Raw genomic sequence first — 20,069 nt, 5'->3', positions numbered from 1 at the left:
GCTAAAATCATAATGTACCCCTCCACAATAAGGAGTAGACACTGGACTTGAGCATGAACAAAAGCTAGATAGATCTACCAGTCCTATCCTTCAAAGTATAGCTTATATCCCTCATTGAATACCACAGCATGTGATTTTCAGTGGGGTTCTGGGTTAAACATGTAGCTTTTTCTGATGTATAAACTATTTTCAAATCTCTCTTCTTTTCAGCTGTAAGACCCCCAGACCACCTGCTTTAACGTTTTGATTTTTAAATGTTAAAACAAAATTCCTGGGGTTTTCTCCAAACTACATTGAAAGGTTGGCAGCCCTGCCTCTTTGGTTATTTTGATAGGGTGACACTACTTCACTCAACAAGTGCTCCAAATCAAAACAACAGAATCTCTCCGGAATGATCCGTAGAGGTGTCAAAAGTGCACAAAAATGACTTGGTTAATCATAGTTTGGGTTAAAATTACTTCTTTGGTTAAGGGACCTTCATCATTACTGGTCACAGTAATAATCACAAGGTTAAGGTTACGGAGCAATCTTGGTCATGGGTAAAACAAACCATTGACTGTTGGTTGGAAAACTGGGGAAACAACGGTCTCCCGTGATAAAGTCCAATGTTTTGTTGACCCATCCATCCACCCCCAAACTCCTTCCTGTGAGGACTTTGTTGCTCTAGAACGTCACTCTACTTCCTCTGCTCACTTCTCTTCACTCTACTCTGATATGTTGATGCACTGCACTGACTAATGGCCAACAATTCACCTTCTGTTACAGCAGGGCCTGTAACATAAAACCATGCAGGATCATTGAAATAACTCCCCATAGCCACTACCAAGCCCAGGTGCATTCGAAATGTACTCACATTTGTCCAGACACAAACAGAGAAGGGGTAAGGAACTGGAGCAGTATACCAGATAATAGTATTAATCATGAACGGTGGACATTGTGAAATGGCAGTTTCACCCTTGTGTTGCAATAATCCACTTTCGACAAATGTTCAGTTCAAATTTACTGTTTAATCAATCATTATTGAAAGAAAACCCCACTGGAAACTATTGATTTGTGGAAAAAACCCTTCACTTCAGTTGCTACATGAGATCGCCCCCCCACCCCCCACCCCCCCCCCCCTTTAAACGGCTTTAACCACCACAGCATTCCATCTCTTTTATGGAACATGCCATGCTTCTCTGACATGAAGTAATGGGGAAGTTTGGAGACAACAATGCCATTAGGCAGATAATTGCTCCCAGCACTTTAGATCAAAACAGATCCTTCTGTTTTGACACTCAGGTTCACTGCTGGGGAGACTTCCAACTCTACATTCAACTGATCACTGTCAGACACTGGAAGGAAAACGTCGCACAATACATATTTACGCTGGTCTTTAGAGTGATTCTCTGTGTAAAGCCTACCAAGGGATGGGGTTCGATAGCATATCAAACTGGTATTGAATCAGATTTTGTTTGTTTTTTTTGAATCCCCTATCCAACCTGATCTGTTAACAACTGAACTTGTAACATTTGCAAGTTTCTGATGTTTTAAATAAGGCCAGTATTCACGTATCTGCAATGACCCTTCCTTGGCTGAGGAGGCAGAAACAGTTTTGAGTGTCAGCTTGATTAATGTTCACAACCTGAAGCTCCAGCCTGAAAACGATGTGAGCAGCAGATTATGTGACACGTTGTTTATATATGTATCTGGCACATTTAGCTTTTTTTTTTTTTTTAACCCATAAGAACCCATGGTGACACCAGTGTAACACACACTTCAAAGGCCCCAGAATCTTCCTTATACAGCTTTGTGCTTGATCTTAACTCATTAAGTCCCTAAGAGACATATACGTAACATCCTGGTGTGGTGGTCATGCCGCAGTCATGTGACTGTGACAGGTCGGGACCTTTTCAAAATGGTGGTGTGACATGTAAACACAAGTGAAGGAAGCAACTCATTTCAAAAAGCCTGTATTTTGATGCTAAAGGTAAGTTAAAACCCATTTAACGATTCTAATGCTTTGATAGTGTCTCCTGTATACAGTCAACCTGACCATATTTCTTGAACAAATTAATATAAAACAATAAAACAAGTAAATTTACCATAAACGCCCAACGTAACGTATATATGTACCATCACAGATCTTTGACATTAAGGGGTAGTATAAAAAAAAACCATCAGAAATGTCTTCAATGTGGTCCACTTGGTCTGTGGAGTACTCCCCATAATTTTCCTTTGAGGGGAAATGGGTCTGGGTTCTTATGGGTTAATGTTACGATGCCGGCCCAGAGAGTTCACTAGTGTTTTTGTTGCTGCTGCTTACATTCCCCCAGACGCAAATTCAAAGAATGCACTACAGGAACAGTGTGAGGTCATCAGCAGTCACATGACAAAACAACCGGATGGTTCTCTTTATTGTAGTTGGTTGTGGACAGATGAAGCTAAATAAGCTCTACAGGACTGTTTTGAGTGCGGACTGGCACATGTCTAGAGATGCCGCCACCCAGGAGAACCACATCAACCTTGAGGACAAAATACATCATCAGAGGCATCATACGTCAGCAAATCTGATGATGATCACAAAGACAATAAAATCATGGTCCCTGTACATAAACAAAATGTAGCACTCTGGGCACAAGTACTACACTGGATATTGGACTTTCTCACAAACAGACCCCAGTCGGTTCAAGCTGTGCACCCGCGACTGCAACCCCCGACATGGAGAGAAGTGGTGTTTTGAAGTTTGCGGAAGGCACCGCCATCATCGGCCCGGATTACAAACAATGGCGAGACCTCATATCGGGGAGGAAATCAACAATCTTGCAGAGCTACTGTTCAACGTCAGCAACACACCGAGGAGCTTTTTTTTTTTAACTAGGGTTGTGTGTCTAAGATTCGGCTATATGCAGCTGAGTTGACGATGGCTGAACTTTTATCAACTTGACGCAACGCCACGTGACCACGGCATTCCACAGAAACCACATCAAGGAAAATGATTCAGCGGCTAAATTTTATCCTGAGTTTCCTGAATCACACACCTCCTCTACCAACAGTGAACAAACTTCCCTACCAAAACAACAGTGACATGAAACTTTGTCTTCGGTCATGCCCTATCAGTGCAGACTGCTGCCGAGCTGTAGTAACGGATTAGATGACAAAGAAGTTAACGAACGGATAAAACGAAGCAAATGATTGCAGTAGCTCTGTCCCCGTCTCAGCTGCGGAACTTTAGCAGAGGTAGAGCACTGAGACGCCTCAGGCTGAATGGCTGTTCCACAGCGACCTATTTCCCAGAGAGCCTCCCATTTTTTCGTGATGGACGCTTTCAGACATCCTTCCCTCCTCCCCTCACTGTTTCTTGCCCCACAGATGAGGACAGTTGGCAGTGTGTGTGTGTGTGTGTGTGTGTGTGTGTGTGTGTGTTTGGGTGGCACAGTGTGCTGCACAGTCGCCAGCTGGCCTTGGCTTTAATTCACCGGCCCACACATCGGCAAGCGTTAACGCAAGCATGGGCCAGTCACAGACATATTTAAACACATGACCTCTGAGGCATCATTTTGACACACTTTATTGTTATTGGGTACAGCACTGAGTGCAAGAGGAGGAAGTGAGATGAGTAATGGTGGCTCGGGGTCAGGCGCGACAAAGCTCTGTAGGGGATGGGATGCACCATTGCTGGGAGAGAGTTGCGTCATGCTGCATGATGGTAAATGGATGAGAATGAATTCTAACAAGGGGTGAGGAAACAGACTCAAGGTTCAGGATGGAAATGTACTTCAACTATATGGACAAAAGTATGTGGACACCCCTGTCCAGATACGTAACAGCACTTTCGGTCTGGGTTTGTTTTTCCTGGTTTGGTCTAGGCACCTCAGTTTCAATGAAGAGAAATCGTCGTAAATCCATGTATACATGACAATGGCCGCATGCCCAACAGCCTGCTCCGTAAAGAAATGGGTTTTCCCAGTTTGGCATGGAAGAACTTGACTGGCCTGAGTCCTGACCTCAACCCGATCCAACACCTTAAACTGGAACACTGACTGTGAGCCAGGCCTCATCACCCAACGTCAGTGTTAATGCCTTTTTATTTTTGAATAAATAAATACTATACATCCCTGGAACATGCTCCATACTGGCTCATGTAGTGCAGACTGTATGGTGGCCTCTGATTGGCCTAACCATTTCCTCACCATCGCTGGGGGTATGCGTCATAGCTTATTTACATACTTTGACCTCAGCAGGATGGCCGCATGGTCGCTCTTCCCTGTTATTCCGCTCTGTAGCCGTTTTTGAATAGCAGTGATCCAGAGTGTTTATTCCCCTTGTGGCGCAGGCAATATGTTGATGGGAGTTACGCATAACCTTAAGGTTGGCCTGATTGACGTAACCAGCAACAAAGAGAACCGCATCAGTATTACCGGTATATGAGCAGTTCAAGTTCCTGTAAAGACCTGACAGGGCAGCTTCTGTGTAGACAGTGCGGTCTGCATTTGATTGACAATAACTCCAGATCAGGTGAGCAGGAACGGGATAGCATTTTAATATTCCCACTGTCACCTGGCTGAATGGCGCTGTCCCGTATTCCAGGATGTATACAACTTCCAGTGAAACAAAGGACGAAACAGTTTCCGGACCTCATCCAGTTTATTATCCAACACCTGTACATTGGCTGGCAGGATGCTGGGCAAAGCAGGTCTGTGGCCAGGATCGCATCAGGTGTTTAATCCCTCCACGTTTTCCTCTGTGTTTCCTTCCATGTTGAGATGGATACAGTGATGGTTGAAGACTTCGACTGGCCGGTTAGCAAAGTCGGCAGAAGGACAGTGGTGAGTCGAGCATTTCCCGATCCTTATCAGTGACTCGTTCTCGTATGTTATCATTGTACAACTAATAGTAAAAAAATTAAACGCAGCGGAGCCAGCGGAGAGGTGACTGGAGAGGTCTGCACCTTCCAGAATGCAGCTTATACATTATCTGCCGTGTTTGAATTCAACATGGGACGTTAGGATTAACAACAAAGATGCCCAGGAATGATAAAGAACACCTCCTCACATCAGTAGGGCAGTGTGTGTGTGTGTGTGTGTGTGTGTGGATTCCTATCTGTCAGAGGGGCTCAGTCTTGTGCAGGAGACAGACGTTCTCCTGTCCCTTTGCCAGCACTAAATGGAGGGACGTCTCATTTGCCCCAGCTCCTTTCAAATGGGAAAAAAAAAACCTCATCCTAAATCAGATTAAACTTCTCTTTTAATCTTCATCAGTGGAAATCTCAAAACCAAACTCCCCTTCACTCCCTCTCCTATCTGTCAAGGGCAAAAACACAGAAAAGAAGAGCTTTGGTTACATGTATGCGCGCTCTCACTGGTGGTGCAGAATTCCGCAAGGTGACATCTGAGGGGAAGAAGCTGTTGCTTAGTTCTGTGGGGCCTCCCAGAGGGGAGGTCTGTGGCTGGGGTGAGAGGTGTATCTGAAAATGATGGATAGCCTCGATGGTGAGGAGTGAAGGTCGGTGCTTTCTGGTCCCAGACAGAGCCCTTGTCATACCATACTGGGAAGCACTTGGGAAGGAAGTTCTTGATGGTGCAGCAGTGGAAATTCACCAGAATCTGAGGAGACAGATGGAGAAGAGGAGACGCTGGTGAGCCATCTTGACCAGGGTTGACGTGTTTAGGGTCCAAGAGAGGTCCTCTGAGATATGGACATCCAGAAACTTAAAGCTGGTGACCTGTTCAACCTCCATACTGATACTGAGTGTGTGTGCACCCTTTGGGTCTTCCTGAAGTCCACGATGAGCTCTTTCGTCTTATTGGTTCTGAGGGCATGGGTTGTTGTCAGTACACCGTGCCGCCCAGCGCTTGACCATCCCCCCCTGTAGGCTGATTTATTGTTGTGGCTGATGGCGGAATCACTGGTGTGCAAAGTCGAAGATGGAGTAGAGGAGAGTAGAGGAATAGAGGACTCAGCATACAGCCCTGTGGTACGCCTGAGGAAGTGTGGTTGTCTTACCTACAAATGGGGTATGTTGGTTAGGAAGTCCAGTATCCAGTTGCAGAGGGAGGTGTTGATGCTGTTGAATGCTTAACAAAAGTCAATGAACAGCATTCTCACATAGGTGTTACCGTTGTCCAGGTGTCTCTGAGGATATGGCATCCTCCGTCCTCCTGTTCTGGTGGTAAGAAAACTGGAGGGGGTCCACTGTGGGTGGTAGGCAAGTTTTGAGATGAGCCATGGAGACGGCGTCCCTTGTACTGGCTTTCTGGCGGTATGGGGAACTGGAGGGGGTCCGGAGGTATGCTTTGAGACGAGCCAGGCCTACCCTCTCAAAGCACTTCATTATGGTGGGGGTGAGTGCAACAGGTCAGGAAAGCTGCTCGGTCCAGTGACACGTTGAAGTCAGTCAGTGACATGTCAGTCAAGACGTCAGCCCTGAGCACGCGGCTAATGTGGCCATTTGGAACGTGTTCAGACACTTTTTCCGTTAGACATGGTGACACATCTTTCAAACTAGTTTGTTTCAAGCGTGCTGAACACTTACAAGTACTTGGTTAGGACTAGGGAAAGCTCACGATAGTGGATTAAAGACACCAACAGTCAACCAGCGACTGTGGGCTCTGATACAGAAAGTCACGTGCTTTGTCTGAACCCATCCATCCACTTCGACATCCTCCCCCTGGGGCTTTATGGTGCTACTGTAACATCACACTACTTCTGTCTTTGCTCCTGACTGACCACAGTCATCGCTCGTCATTGTTTTTGAACCAATGACCAGTGATGTTTTTGTGGTTAGGATGGTCAAAGACACGTCCGCATGTACACCATTTATTGTACGTGACTACACACCTTTCTTTGCATGTACTGTACTCTTCCAACAGTGCATAACGTATGTAAATACAACAGCATGCCAGCATATATGCTTGTTTTTCCACCTCAGACTGAGCAAGAAACACACTTGCTAATGTTCCAACGGGAATATTCAGTGTTGTATCCGACCCTCCTCCCACTCTACCGTACATCTTCATCCTTCCTCCCCCACCACCCTCTCCTCTCTGAAATGTACACACTCTATTCTTTACAAGTTAAGAACCACAGCTCATCGCGCCGACACACACACACAGCTTGACTGACAAAGCTGCAACGACACATTAAAGCTATAGTGATGCCATTTCAACGAAGCAGATTCTGGCTAAATGCCACAGTGTTGTGAGCTAATAAGTCTCCCCCACACTGATTTCGCTCGCTTTCCAGCTTCGCATTTCACAGCTGTATAAAGCCTTGACCTGAAGGCCCGGTTTCTCTCCTGTTCTTCCTGGTCCCTCTTCAGAAAGCTGCAGTGAACGCAGTCCCATGAGAACGACAGAGAAATAGGCCGACAGGTAGGGTCGGTGAGTGGAAAGCGTGCATACCAATTATGAGATGCAAAGGCTCGTAACCGTTCATGTGCACAAACAAACAAGCTAGACACGAGCACAGAGGCACCATCGAAGGACAATACAACACCGCCGGGCCTGCAGCTGGCTGATGACACTGCTCTGTTGTATATCTTTGTAAGTGACATAGACATTTAACATCTTTGAGTTTTGGGCTACTGGTCAAACAGTACAATCAACATGAAGATGTCACCCTCATCTTGGGAAGGTTAGTTACAGCCCTAATGAAAAAACACTTTGTAGTACAGAGATGAAAACAGTGAAAAAAAATGTGCAATCAACATTTAAGTCCGTTTCATATAATCTTGTTTATGACCTTTTGATTAGATAGCTTCCAATTCAAACCAAAATGCTCATTTTAGACGATTTAAGTCTATATAATTTAAGCATATAAGGTCAGTTATTTAACAGTTGCTTGTATACAGGCATTAAATGTTTAGAAAAGAAACCTTTCGTTGAATGTTTATACTTCTCAAAGAAAGATTTTGAAAAAAGTATCATAAGGGCATCCTGGTGGCCCTATGGGTTTCAGACCCAGACCACGTAATCACCATATTGCTGGTCTGAGTCTGCCTGTGAATCTTTGTTGCATGTCATTCCTCCTCTCTCTCCTGCCATGCCTGTGCTGTCACATTCAAATAAGCAGGAAAAAAAAAATGCCTGAAAATATGGTTAATATAAAAAAAAAAACCCTCAAACAAATTTTAAATGACACCCTGAGAGGATGGTCAAGATGGTCAAGTCAGATTCCTTATATGCCTACCTGAGGGCCACCATGGCAAACAAGCCACATGCCTACACGGTATACAACCCATGTGTGTAGCAGATGAGCTCACAGCTTTAAATCGGGGAGAAGGATACCATAAGATCCTGCGCTGTGAAAGGCGAAGCTGCTGGCATTTGCCGGCTCTTTCTGCATGACCAGAAAGCCAAGCAGCCGGCCCACCCAAACACGTAAACACAGCACCTTGCCTGTCAGCGGGTGTCAGCTGAACGGCTGGCATGACGCGTGCGCGCGCACACACACACACACACACACACACACACACACACACAAACTATACTGTCAATTCAATCCTGGATAACACACTAACCTCATGGCAGTGTCAGTCTGCTGGCGTACACGTGTGGTCACATACAGTGCAGCGTATGCATCCATGTGCAAATGACATATTGCAATACAGTGATTTTGAGGGAGATCTGCACAGACCTGCATTGTGGGTGCAGGGCACTTACCTGTGGTGGAGTGCAGACTCTCCAAGCTCCAATAGCGAGACAGGACCCCCCTCAGAGTGCCGCCCAAGCTACCTCCGCTTCCGCCCATACATCCACCCACCCCAAGACCTCCGTCAACCACGCTGTCCACCCCTCCCCCTGTCGGGCTCCCTCCGTCTGAGTCGGACCCAGGCGACAGTCCAGAGCTGCCGCTGCTGCCACAGCTGCCCCCGTGCAGGGGCACACCCCCCTCCGAGCCCTGCTGGGTCCGCATCCCGATTTTGGATGCGCGACAACAAGCGGGGGGGGAATTGGAAGTGGGCAGCGAAGAGGAGGCGAGGCGGCAGAGCAGGTGGTTTATTCCCCCGGCAGGAAGAGAGCGCAGAGGAGAAGGGAGAGGAAGAGGTAGGAGGAGGAGGTGGCCTCCTGGCCGATATCTGCTGCACTATTCGCTGAGGTAAGCTTCAGCTGTCAAGTTGCTGCTTCCTCCTCCCGTGCACAGAACTGGAGAGCTGTAGCAGCGCTCCTCTCCTCCCTTCACCTCTCTGCTCTGGATCGCTTCTCATACAGCAGCTGCCTCCTCTCTCACTGCTCCTGTTTATCTGGCTCTCTCTACCTATCCTCTCACTGCTTCATTTCCTCACATTAACTCACCCAGTCCATCTCTCTCTCTCTCTCTCTCTCTCTCTCTCTCTCTAGACTGACATCAGTGGGGGTCCGGCAAGGGGGTTTCTGCAGCTCTACCGTGTCATTTGCCCGCAAGCGACAGCGTGATGGCTCACTAATGGTGCAGGATCCATTTAGGTGGAGACTGAAAACAGCCAGCCCTCCCTCCTCCCTCAGTCCACCCCCAACCCCCCTCCACCCTCCCAAACACACACACATACACACACACACACAAACAATCCACATTCCATGTTGGTTTACAAATCTACAGTGAGTTACAGAACAGATTTTCAGATTAAATTCCTGGGATTTTCAGCCATATTGGGTCTGTGACTGTAAGGACTGAGGTATAATATTTGCAATACGATGCTGTACACAGACACCAGGTTTGCTGTGAAATTGCTCTTTAAAGGATCCGTTCTGAAATGTCTGTTTCTGAGATTTCTGCCTCCCTTCCAATACAATGGTGGTACTGAAATGTAGTCCGTGTTGCTCACAGCTTTGAAACATAACATTCAAAAAATGTAACTATGGTTTTATGAATTCTGAATGGCCACTGATTGCCATCTGTCTCATGCAAGTGCAGGTCGTGTATTTATTATGACCTGGGATGACGTAGGGCGTAGGACTTGGTGTATGTTAGCCCACATCAACATGAATCCCGACAGAATATTCTTGCCAAGATTCTGAGTGACAGAAAACCAGAATTCATAGAACTGTAGTTACATCTGTAACTTGTTGTATTGCATTCTTTCTGACCACCAGAGGCAGTGCTTAACACTGGGTGACGATTACCACCATAGTCACGAGGAATCCCCCTTTACTGGGAACGGTCTGAGGGCGCCTGTAAGACCTACTGCATGGGGAGCAGCAAATTGACCCGGTAAAAATGGGCAAAGGTGCATGGTGTAGCCCAGGTGGCCACAGCGCAAACTTAGAGGCACCCCCTGTAGTGCTGCCCAGGTAGTGGAGCCACTCGTAGTGGAGTGGCCCAGACATTAAGAGGCAAGGGCAGTCCTCTTGACCTGTTTGCCTCCTCAATTACCTCAACAATCCACCTGGAAAGTTTCTGTTTGGACAGGGCGTGCCCTTTCCTATGGCCCCAATGGCAGACAAACAGGCTATCAGCGTGGTGAAAGCCAGCAGTTGCCTATATATAATGCCTCGAGGCCCTCATTGGGCAGAGCAGTTCTGCCGAATTAGCTTCCTCATCGTGTAGGCAGGAGGGGTCATAAACTGCCGGCTCAATGACCTGATTAAAGGGGGCTGGAGCAAACCTCTTTGGGAAGATTGATGGGTTAGGCCAAAGTGCCACCCCTGTGCCATCCGAGTTCCAGTGCATGCACGCTTCACTCACTGACAAGGTGTGTAGCTCACTCGCACGCTACGTTACTGCCATCGCCAGAAGAAAAGCAACCTTTGCTGAAAACCACTTCAGCCCAGACTGCTCCAGAGGCTCAAAGGGAGAGGGGGCAAAGGGCTGCCGGCACCAGAGGCTGGTTCCATGAGGGAATCTTGACAGCCTGCGGGGGGGTTTCGCCATTATACTCCTTTGAGAAACCGGGTCACCTTAGTGAGACCCCACGGTCTGGTTATCTACTCCTATATATATTATTAATATGCCTGGCCAAAATCACAGCCACACAGACCCTGAGGGTAGAAGTAGAGAGTTTCTTTCCAGCAAAGACTGCAAAAACTGCTCTATTATTGGCACAGAGGAACTCTCAGGTACCTCTTTGTGAGCTCTACACCACTCTGAAAATATCTTCCATCTGTTGGCATAAAGTGCCCTGGTGGAGGGTGCTCTTGAGTTCATAATAATTTGAATTACCGCCATGGTCGCATGCCCTTAGCTTAGGTCAGCATAGCTGCAGTCCTTTCAGGCTTGGATGCCAGGTGTGGCCCCCTGTTGCGAGAGCAGGTCTTGCCTCCTGGGCAGGCACCATGGAACTCCATCTAGAAGCCTGTACATCCCTGGGAACATTGGGCTCCCATGTCAGTTTGGGGTGACCAACAGGAGTCTGTGGTTGCCTTGCTGAACTCTGTGTAGCGTTCCCGCTGTCAGTGGAAATCTAATCGTAACCCTTGTAGGATGAAACTGCATCTCCAACCGTTTGGTTGCAGGGCTTCTAACAAAAAGTCACCAAGTCAACCTGCATTTGTGGATTATCTGACATGGGCTTAAATACACTACATCCTATGCCCTACGTCATCACAGGTCGCATGCGACTTTGTTGATATCAAAAACTCGACCTACGCATGTGTGAGATGGATAACATTCAGTGTTAAGCACTGCCTCCGGGGGTCAGGAGGAATTAAACACAACAGCAGCTTTCTCTGGAACTGCTTTTGTGCAAAGAAACACCTATCCTTGACAACATGTTCTGTGGTATCTCCAAATCTAGGCAAATCAAACCAAACTATATGCATGGATAGATACCACAAGAGAAAGTAAGTAAGAACATGAAGCTCTGTCACAAGCAATGGCTAAATCTAATGCCATACTCCTGAGGCTGACAGTGCTTGACTTATCAGTTGACTGTCTAAATTTCTAAGATCAGCCCGCCATTAATAAGGGATTTCAGCCCAATGAAACCATCTTAAAGAAGATTACATGAGAAAAAAAAAGAGCTATATCACTGTACAGATTAACTCAGCTCGGGCTGGGGATCAGAAAGATAATGCATAGCATTGTCTAAAAAGATTGAAGCGGTTTAATTGCGTGTGTGTGTGCTGTCCCAGTCTCAGTGCCAGACGGCCCAGCACAGTGAGGTGGCACTGCACTTGTCTTATGATTCAGCTCACAATTCAATTTAGTCCAATGAATCTAATTACACTGAGGACATCTGCTGCAAGACCATTGACCTCACTGTGAGAGCATGTAATCTACTTTCTGACAGAGTGTGATCTCAGACTGTGTGTGTGTGTGTGTGTGTGTGTGTTTATGCAGGCATGCCCTAATGTGCAGTGAGTGTCCCGAACATGCAATGCATTCAGCAACCAAAACCTCTCAGAGGACGCCGAGGATGACCCAATCCAGGACAGAAGAAGACGCTTTAAAACTGAGGTTTAGTTTCACATCCTCAATATTGTTGCGGGGCAGTTTGAGAATCGATTTTCCGACTTCAAAGAACTGGTCAAACTGTTCATGGTACTCAACCCAAAGCGCTTTTTTGAGGGCCCTCTTTTTGTACATTGTATTCTGAGTTAGCCACGGATCTTCCCACGGACGCTGCTGTCCCACCATTCCTGATTGCCAACGACATGGATCGAGCATACCCACGTCTGACCATTCTTCGTAGAATCGACAAAACCATTCCCACCAGCAGTGCCAGTGCAGAACAAGGTTTCAGCCGTCTGAGGCTCATTAAGAGCTATTTGCGTTCGTGCATGGACGAGGGCAGGCTACCCGACCCCACTTTGCTGTGTGTTGAGCAGGACATAAACACTGACAAAGGCAAAGTGGTTGGCAAGTTTGCAAGGTTGGATTAATCGGTTGTTTAACTCAATGTTTACCACATCTCGGGACCTGTCTGTCCTGAAAATTGGCTTTTGTGTTGAATTATAGTGGAAACTTTTTCCCATAACAATGTGTTCATACAAAAGAATCCAGAAAATATTGTTTTTGTTTTAGCAAGACTGATGATTTTAGAAATGTCTCTCCAAAGAATCTGATGGCCTGTTAGTATGTGTTTGTATGGATCTATATGGTGAGAGAGACTTTCTGAGCTTTGAGTAAAAGTGAGAACTTACTGCAGCCAGAAGGTTGGATAAGGAACTGCACTGGTTCTGTGTTAATACCAGCCGGAAGTAGACATGTCAAAACAGTGTTCCCTCATAGAAAACGGCATGGACTAATCATGGACTTGTCCGTGATGTTTCAAGCGTCGCTAGCTGCAGTTCAAGCAATAAAATGTCAGCATATCCACGTAGCGCAATGTGTCTGTGGTTTAAGCACATGCAAAATGTAAGGGACTGTGACTGTGACTTGTCAGCAGTGGTGTAGAGATAACCTGCACCATTGAACATTGGACAGATCAGATCTGCACCCATGGTCCCACACTTTCAGCACTCAGACTGGTGTGGTATGCTATCACTGTGTAAGAAACATCTCAGACTGCAGATTTTCAGCTTGTGCAGATAGTGATAGAGTAACACGCTCATATACACTGTTACATACGACACCTCCTGTTAAAATGCTGTTTATGCATGTGATCTGTAATGGTGGAAAGTAACTTAATACATTTACTCAAGTACTGTACTTGAGTATTTCCATTTTAGGCTACTTCATAGTTCTACTCCACTTCATTTCAGAGGGAAATATTGTACCCAACCTTTTTTTTGCTTGTGACCATGTTTCAGATGTCTATGAGTTGTTAGCAGTTCCACCAAAGAGACATTTCCCTTCCTTCTTCCCTTCTCCGATATGGTCTAATTTAAATAATTACTAGCCATACTAGCTAACCGCGCCACCTTGAGCAGCTACAACAGTAAAATGCTGGTTACACACTGATGCATAAGTATTAACAATCTACTAGCAGACAGAATAGTGTATCAGTCACAGGGGACATTTCATTGCAGAATGAGTACTTTTACTGGTGATAGTACATTTTACAGCTATGCTTCTGTACTGTCAGGTCATGTAATTATTTGTCTGTTGCTTCCAATATCTTTCCTGTGAGTACCAGAAAGAGCCCGGCCTGATCTCTTAGAGTAAATCCGAGGCTGCACATGGAACACGCATATTTATCGTGCCTCCTCTGATGACTATTGCGATTTATTTGACCAAAATGACAACCCTTAATTAACACCAGCACAGACCACAATTTGTAAAAAAAAAAAAAATGGAAGAAGGTTGCGTATATGGGGCTCATACACTGTCATATCGCCCAACCATACTGCCAACTCTGCAATTAGTGGACAACCCGCTCCATGTTATGTCACACAGGCACACCATGATGAAATAAATAAACATCCTTTTGGTTATAGACATGATTTAGAAACCAAAATGTTGCAGGTTCAAATGTTCCCGACAGCCAGCGCACCAATCGACAACCCTGGGTTAATCTGAAAAAGAGTGCAGTGTCTAAAATGCAGAAGACTGAACCAGAGTGCGCACTTACAGAAGAGGGAGTGGCGTCTTCTCCAGCCCAGGCAGTCAAGACCGATGGGGGTGCTCTGAGAGAAGCAGTGGGCCTTGAGGGGCATCCCCCGGAAGGCCTCGATGGGCCCAAAGGTGACTCCGGCATCTGCCTGTGGGAATGGATGAGGAAAAGTTCAAATCACTGATATTAAAGGCGACATTTATTTGTCTGTTAATGGCGAGCTGGCACACGAAACCGTAAAAGGAAATCACTTGATACAGCTGAGTGATATGCAAAGAGAAGAAATGAGATGTATGGGCAGGCGAATTACAGTGCGGAAGAGCGGAGAAAATAGATGAGGAGGTTATGCCTGAAAAAGAAAGTGAAGTGATGACAGAGACGCCCAGGCCTAAAAATCTAAGAAAAACTGTCAGAGGCCACCAGAGAGAAACAGACGGAAGGACGGTAACTCAGAAGCAAGGCAGAGAAGGAGGAAGATCAGGATTACAAAGACTTCCAAGGTTTGGGTCTTTGTTTTGGCAGCTCACCGCACTGTGGCCACATCTTACTTTGTCCGTGTCTTCAGATAAGAGTGTGTTGAGTTGGCCCAGGCTCCCCCTGATGGCCCTGGCCAGTTTGCGCTTGTATTTCTTTTGCTCTTCAATCCAGAGGTCATCTGAACACTCTAGCGTCCGCCGCAGGCCACCTCCATCACGGCCCACATCCACCCAGCGGCCGGTCCTCAGTCCGCCAGGAACCACAAAGGCCTTCCCCTCGCCCTTGACCCCAAACAGCTTTCTTGCTCTGGACTGGCTCGCAGATCGACCACCGTTTTCTGTGCCCTTTGGAGTGCACAGTTAACTGGTTAGTCACGGTCCCCTTTTCTTTACCAACTCCAGTCCGTTTAAGCCCCCCCAGGTACAGTGCATGACTGTCGCTACTTTAGATTTTGATTGTAACCTTGGATATAGGACAAGCAGTCAGTACTGTCAATGTCAAAGCCAGTTCTGGTCACTGAAATAGAACCAGTCAACCTGTGTCCTGGCTATAGTGTTGACATTTTATTGCATTTTATTTCATTTATAAATGATACAGACAGAGCAAGATTCATATCTCCAATATGCAGTGTCTTCTGCGCTGCCTTCATCGTTTCATTTCAATAGAAGTTCAATTGTACAGCCCAGATTCCAGAATAGCTGGGTTCCATGTCATTCCATACACATTTAAGCACTAAATTTCTGACATCAGTCAGCCTGGGGAAGATAATTTGGCTGGTTGCTCTCCCTTCAGCACCTCAGGAAATGTGCTGCTGCTTGACAGCTGGTTTTGAGCACAAGGCGCAGCCAAACGGCGGTCGGAGTCGGTGTGGATTAAAAGGGCCGAATGCTTCAGCAGCAGCGTTTACGCGCCGCTCACGTCTCGCTTTTTTAATGTGGATTCTCAGTAAGGCCGATTTCAGTCCATCTCCTCGATACAGCCAAAACCGATACATCAGCATGGCCAATTTTAGCACATCACGGACATATTGGTATTGGTGTTTAGAACAGCAGTAGAGAAATGCCAGAGATGTGGTTGATGTCATTCAGAAACAGTCTCTCCACGTCCACCACTGAGGTGCCCTTGAGCAAGGCCCTTAACCCCCAACTGTGGTTAGTTCGTGCCATTAGACACAGGATTATTTTTTTTTTTTTTGCTTAGTTGTTCGCCTTGTAAAGTGGGGAAGTATCAGTGGAAGGGTCACAGGTATGGCAAAACATATAGGTAATTCAGATTAGCTGCTCAGTTAGGTCACTAGACAGCTATTTTCATTGGCAAGTGTCATACTGGAGGGAATCTCAGGTTTCTGCAGGGAAACAAAGCAGTCTCTGTCCTTTTTTTTTTTTTTATGTCTCTATAAATGGTGTGTTGAGATGTCATAAACTTTGGAGAACTCCGAGACAGCCAAAATGAACTGCCTACCTGATTGTCAGGATCCCCCACAAAGTAATAAAAAGTTTTAAAAAAAAGTGTTCTTTCTTGTCAGATCACATTGCAAGGCAGTGGGGGTGGGGGGGGGGTTAACATAAGGACTCAGGTGTGAGCTTTTTTTTTTTTTCTGGAGAGGTCATACAGTATTCCTTATGAGTGTAAGGTCAATAGGGCTGCTCATGCCATTCATGTTAAACGGGACCAGAGGAGAGAACAAAGGAACAAGTGAACATAGGATACCCACACACATTGTTCTGATTATGTGATTAGTCTGCAGTTGGCAAGGCTTAAGGGTATTGTGTACTGAGTGGGTGTCTAACTTGGGGAAAATGCTGTGTTGAAGTAACTGCTTCACAGTCCTATTTTGTACCATGTGGGTGAAAGCCACAAGGGGGGGCTGGTCCTCAAGTTATCCTGCTCTGGCTGTGTGACTATTGTGGGAACTGGCAGGGAGAAAGGACAATGGTAACCAGCTAACTCTCAGAATGGAAACCTATACTGGGGGGGCCGAGAGGGAGAAAGAGATGACTCTGCTTGTTTCTCTCCTCGTCTTTATCTAGTTCACAGAGGGCCACAAAGAAAGGGGGGCTTGTTATCTGTCCCAACCCAGATACCGACAGATATAGATACACTGGCAACCACACTGAGACACACATTAACACACACAAACAATCGACTGCAGAGCAAGAGATTAACTGGTCTTGGCTTTTTCAGTCTTTTCATTCCAAAGCCAGAGTTAGTGTGTGTGTGTGTGTGTGTGTGTGTGTGTGTGTGTGACGGAGGCGGGGGAAGAAACACTTTTCCCAAGGACCTGGAACCCCATTGGCATCTTAATTGAGGCCTGAACAAGGCTTGTTTTAGCCATACTGCTTTATAGTGATGTTTAACTTAGGAAAAGGAAGGGCATTTACGACATTTAAACATACACATTTGAATACAATCCCAGTAAAACTGGTACTCGATGATTAAGATTATAGTTTCTGTATGAAGATGTTAGACATTTCTTTTTACATTTTACAAAAATCTGATCTGTGCGTGACGAACAGATTGTTTTTCTTACCTCTAATTTGTTGATGGAGCCAATGGCATATAGGCTGATGTGTGACTGGCTGTCTATTCTGCCCTCGGCTACATCCAGAGGGCTAGCTGAGGGTTTTAGGGTTTTAGGTCTCTCTGGGGGGTCTGTCAATCCCTCCACGCTGACCGACTGGCTTGGAAGGATAGCAGAGACAGAACTGGCCCTTGGTGAGAGAGGGTAGCGAAAAATTTTGCGCTGAGACGCCGGCCTAGGGCTGTTGGGTTTAGGGCTCATTGGACGTAGGGGGCTCTCAGTCAAGCCCTCACTGGCCATTGGGTGGGATGTGGTCCAGGATCGTGAAAGCTGATGAGCAAGGGTGGCTAGTGAGCAGGGGGTCAAAGGTGAGACAGGGCTAGTGTCATTGGGCAGTGGGACTGCAGAGTCATCCAAAAACGGAGGTAGGCCAGACACACACAGTGTGGTGGGAAGACCATTTGGTGAACATTTTCTTCTCTGGCCTTCAGATTTGCACCCATGGAGGTTTTCCTTCCCAGTCCCTTGTGGAACTCCCCGCTTAGAGATGGGGTCAGTATGGCGAAGGGCTCTGAGCGAGGACGGTGACCCTGGACTGCTGAGCCTGTCCCGGAGTGGAGAAAACGCTAAGTCTCCAAGGTCCTGCTCAGAGGCCGTGCTGCTACATTCCCCATCTGGCACTGAAAGACTGATATTCAGCAGCTCAGCCTCCTTGGCCTTTTTTAGCTTCCTCCAGGATTGTTTGGCTTTACCAGAATCCACATCAATGCCCACAGTGGCCTGCCCCTCATTCTCCTTATCCATCGAACGGGACTCAAATAGGCTGGAAAGGGACTTGTGTGCTTGAGCAAAGCGCATGCGGATGTTTAAACTGTCGTTGCTTTTGCTCCTCTTGTAGGTCTGCCCATTAGGTGACTGGACTTGCCTGAGGAGGGGGTTGTCTGGGCTAGGTCCGCCGCTACCCTCCCCACCAGTCCCTTGGCTGACTAGCTGACGGACATGGCAAGTGTGGGGAGAATGGGGGGGAAACCCACAGTCCCCTTCTTCTATATTGTAATGCAATGAGGAAAATGTAGGGTGGACAGTTTGGTTTAGAACATCACCTTTGACAAAAACCTCATCATCTGAGTTGTCCCTCTGTAGCCCTTGCTCATGCGCAAGGCCCTCCTCACCTCCTCCATCTGATGACTCCTCACTTTTGGCACCCTTTGAGCCCTTAGCTTTCCTAAAAGAAGGCATTTTAGCAAAGACAGAAAATTTAGAGCCTTTATTTCCTGTCTGGTTGCCTTTTATTTTGCTTGTCTTGGTCATTTTGTCAGGGTTAGGATTTCTGGCTGAAATAGCAAAGTGAGGATCCTCCAACTCATCACAGTTGCTGCTAGCTGAGGTGTAAGACACAGCATCATAGGCAGCAGTCATAGGTCTACAGAGCTTTTCGCTACTACCACATAGGACAGGTGATGCTGGGTTCACCTCAGGCTCTAACTCAGCAGTGGTCAAAGATTCTTCTTCCTTCTCAGGCTGGTGGTGTGGACTTTTGGGACTGGAGCTGTCCCCTGAAAGGTTAACATTATCCCTAACTTCCTCAGCAGGCTTCGTGATATCATATTCTTTCATTGTTTCTTTTTTGAAATCATCCTCTGTTGTGCCAGAACTTTCCAGTGGACACTCAGCCTCCAGAATTGGCTCTAAACTACTGACAACAAGCAGGCTGAGGCTGACATCAGGGTGTGAGTACCGTACTACCCTCACCTCCTGCAGTGGAGCTGGCAAGCTGACCTGTGAGTGGTCTCTGCTCTCCTCAGCCAGCGCATATTCCTCAAATGATTTGGATGAGCTACCTCTTCTTTTGTTAGGTAAGCTGTGATCCCCTGGTTGGCTACAATAGTGCTTCTCTTCTTTAAATTCACAGTCCACTAATAGGCCTCTGCTCTCTGAACTTGACACTGAGGGCTTGAGGCCTTCATTTCTTTCTGAATTAGAACACTTGTAGTCTACAACAGAGTTAGCCTCAATACTCTTCTCTGTCTTAAGTGTTTCTAGTTCATTTGCATCAGCCAAACTTAAATGGCCAAGGCTAGCAAGGTCTTTCCCTAGCACAGATTCGGAGTCCTCACTGCTCCAGTTAGCTCTGTGGTCCAGTGAAGAGAGTAACACCTCTGAATCTTCCTGGGACTTGTCTACATCTTCCAAGGGGTCAGAGGTCACATTTGTTGATGGCTCAACCAGGCGGCAAATTATTCTCTCATTATTTTCGTAGTTGTTCTGGAATTCCCCTGAGAAACAGCCTACACCCTCCCCTCTCCCCACCCCTTTTATACTGGCCTTAGTGTTATTGTTGGGGTCTGAGAGCAGAGAAAGAGAGGCTTGCAGGCTACAGGGAGGTTCAGGGATCTTGACTTGCTTACAATGACTGGAAATTGTGCTGACAGTAGTTTGTATGTTGGTCGGGGAAATTGGCTTTTGAGGTACACCTGGGTGTTCTCTGCAACTGTCCTGAGTAGACTCAGCAGCAGCAGGACCTGTTGATGTTTTTCCTATCTCACTAGGCACATGCTGAGTAAAGCAAGCACCAGCATCACAAGCAATTGCTTTAGGAATTCTCAGCTCACTGTGTTCAAAAATCTCTGCTGTGCCAAGTTGTGAGTGCGGAAGCCTGACTTTGCTTACTGCTTCCAA

At 46.6% G+C, this 20,069-nt stretch overlaps 2 protein-coding genes across 2 annotated transcripts in view; one reads left to right on the top strand and one right to left on the bottom strand.

The window, feature by feature from the left end:
* Positions 1 to 11,446, bottom strand: part of arhgef4 (Rho guanine nucleotide exchange factor (GEF) 4) — a 41,262-nt gene extending 29,816 nt beyond the window's left edge. The window contains exons 1-4 of the mRNA XM_070928157.1: positions 11,432 to 11,446; positions 9,285 to 9,321; positions 9,044 to 9,078; positions 8,643 to 8,898 (exon numbers count right to left, since the gene is read on the bottom strand). Of these exons, the coding sequence (XP_070784258.1) occupies positions 8,643 to 8,898; positions 9,044 to 9,078; positions 9,285 to 9,321; positions 11,432 to 11,446 (343 nt within the window). The remainder of the gene's footprint in view (positions 1 to 8,642; positions 8,899 to 9,043; positions 9,079 to 9,284; positions 9,322 to 11,431) is intronic.
* abcd3a (ATP-binding cassette, sub-family D (ALD), member 3a) overlaps positions 1 to 20,069 on the top strand; it is a 201,023-nt gene that overhangs the window by 35,745 nt on the left and 145,209 nt on the right. The window lies entirely within an intron of this gene.

Source organism: Enoplosus armatus, chromosome 21 (genome assembly GCF_043641665.1).
Source record: "Enoplosus armatus isolate fEnoArm2 chromosome 21, fEnoArm2.hap1, whole genome shotgun sequence".
In the NCBI taxonomy this organism is placed as follows: Eukaryota; Metazoa; Chordata; class Actinopteri; order Centrarchiformes; family Enoplosidae; genus Enoplosus; species Enoplosus armatus.
The sequence above is the reverse complement of the archived record's forward strand: the minus strand, read 5'-3'. Positions and strand labels throughout refer to the sequence as shown.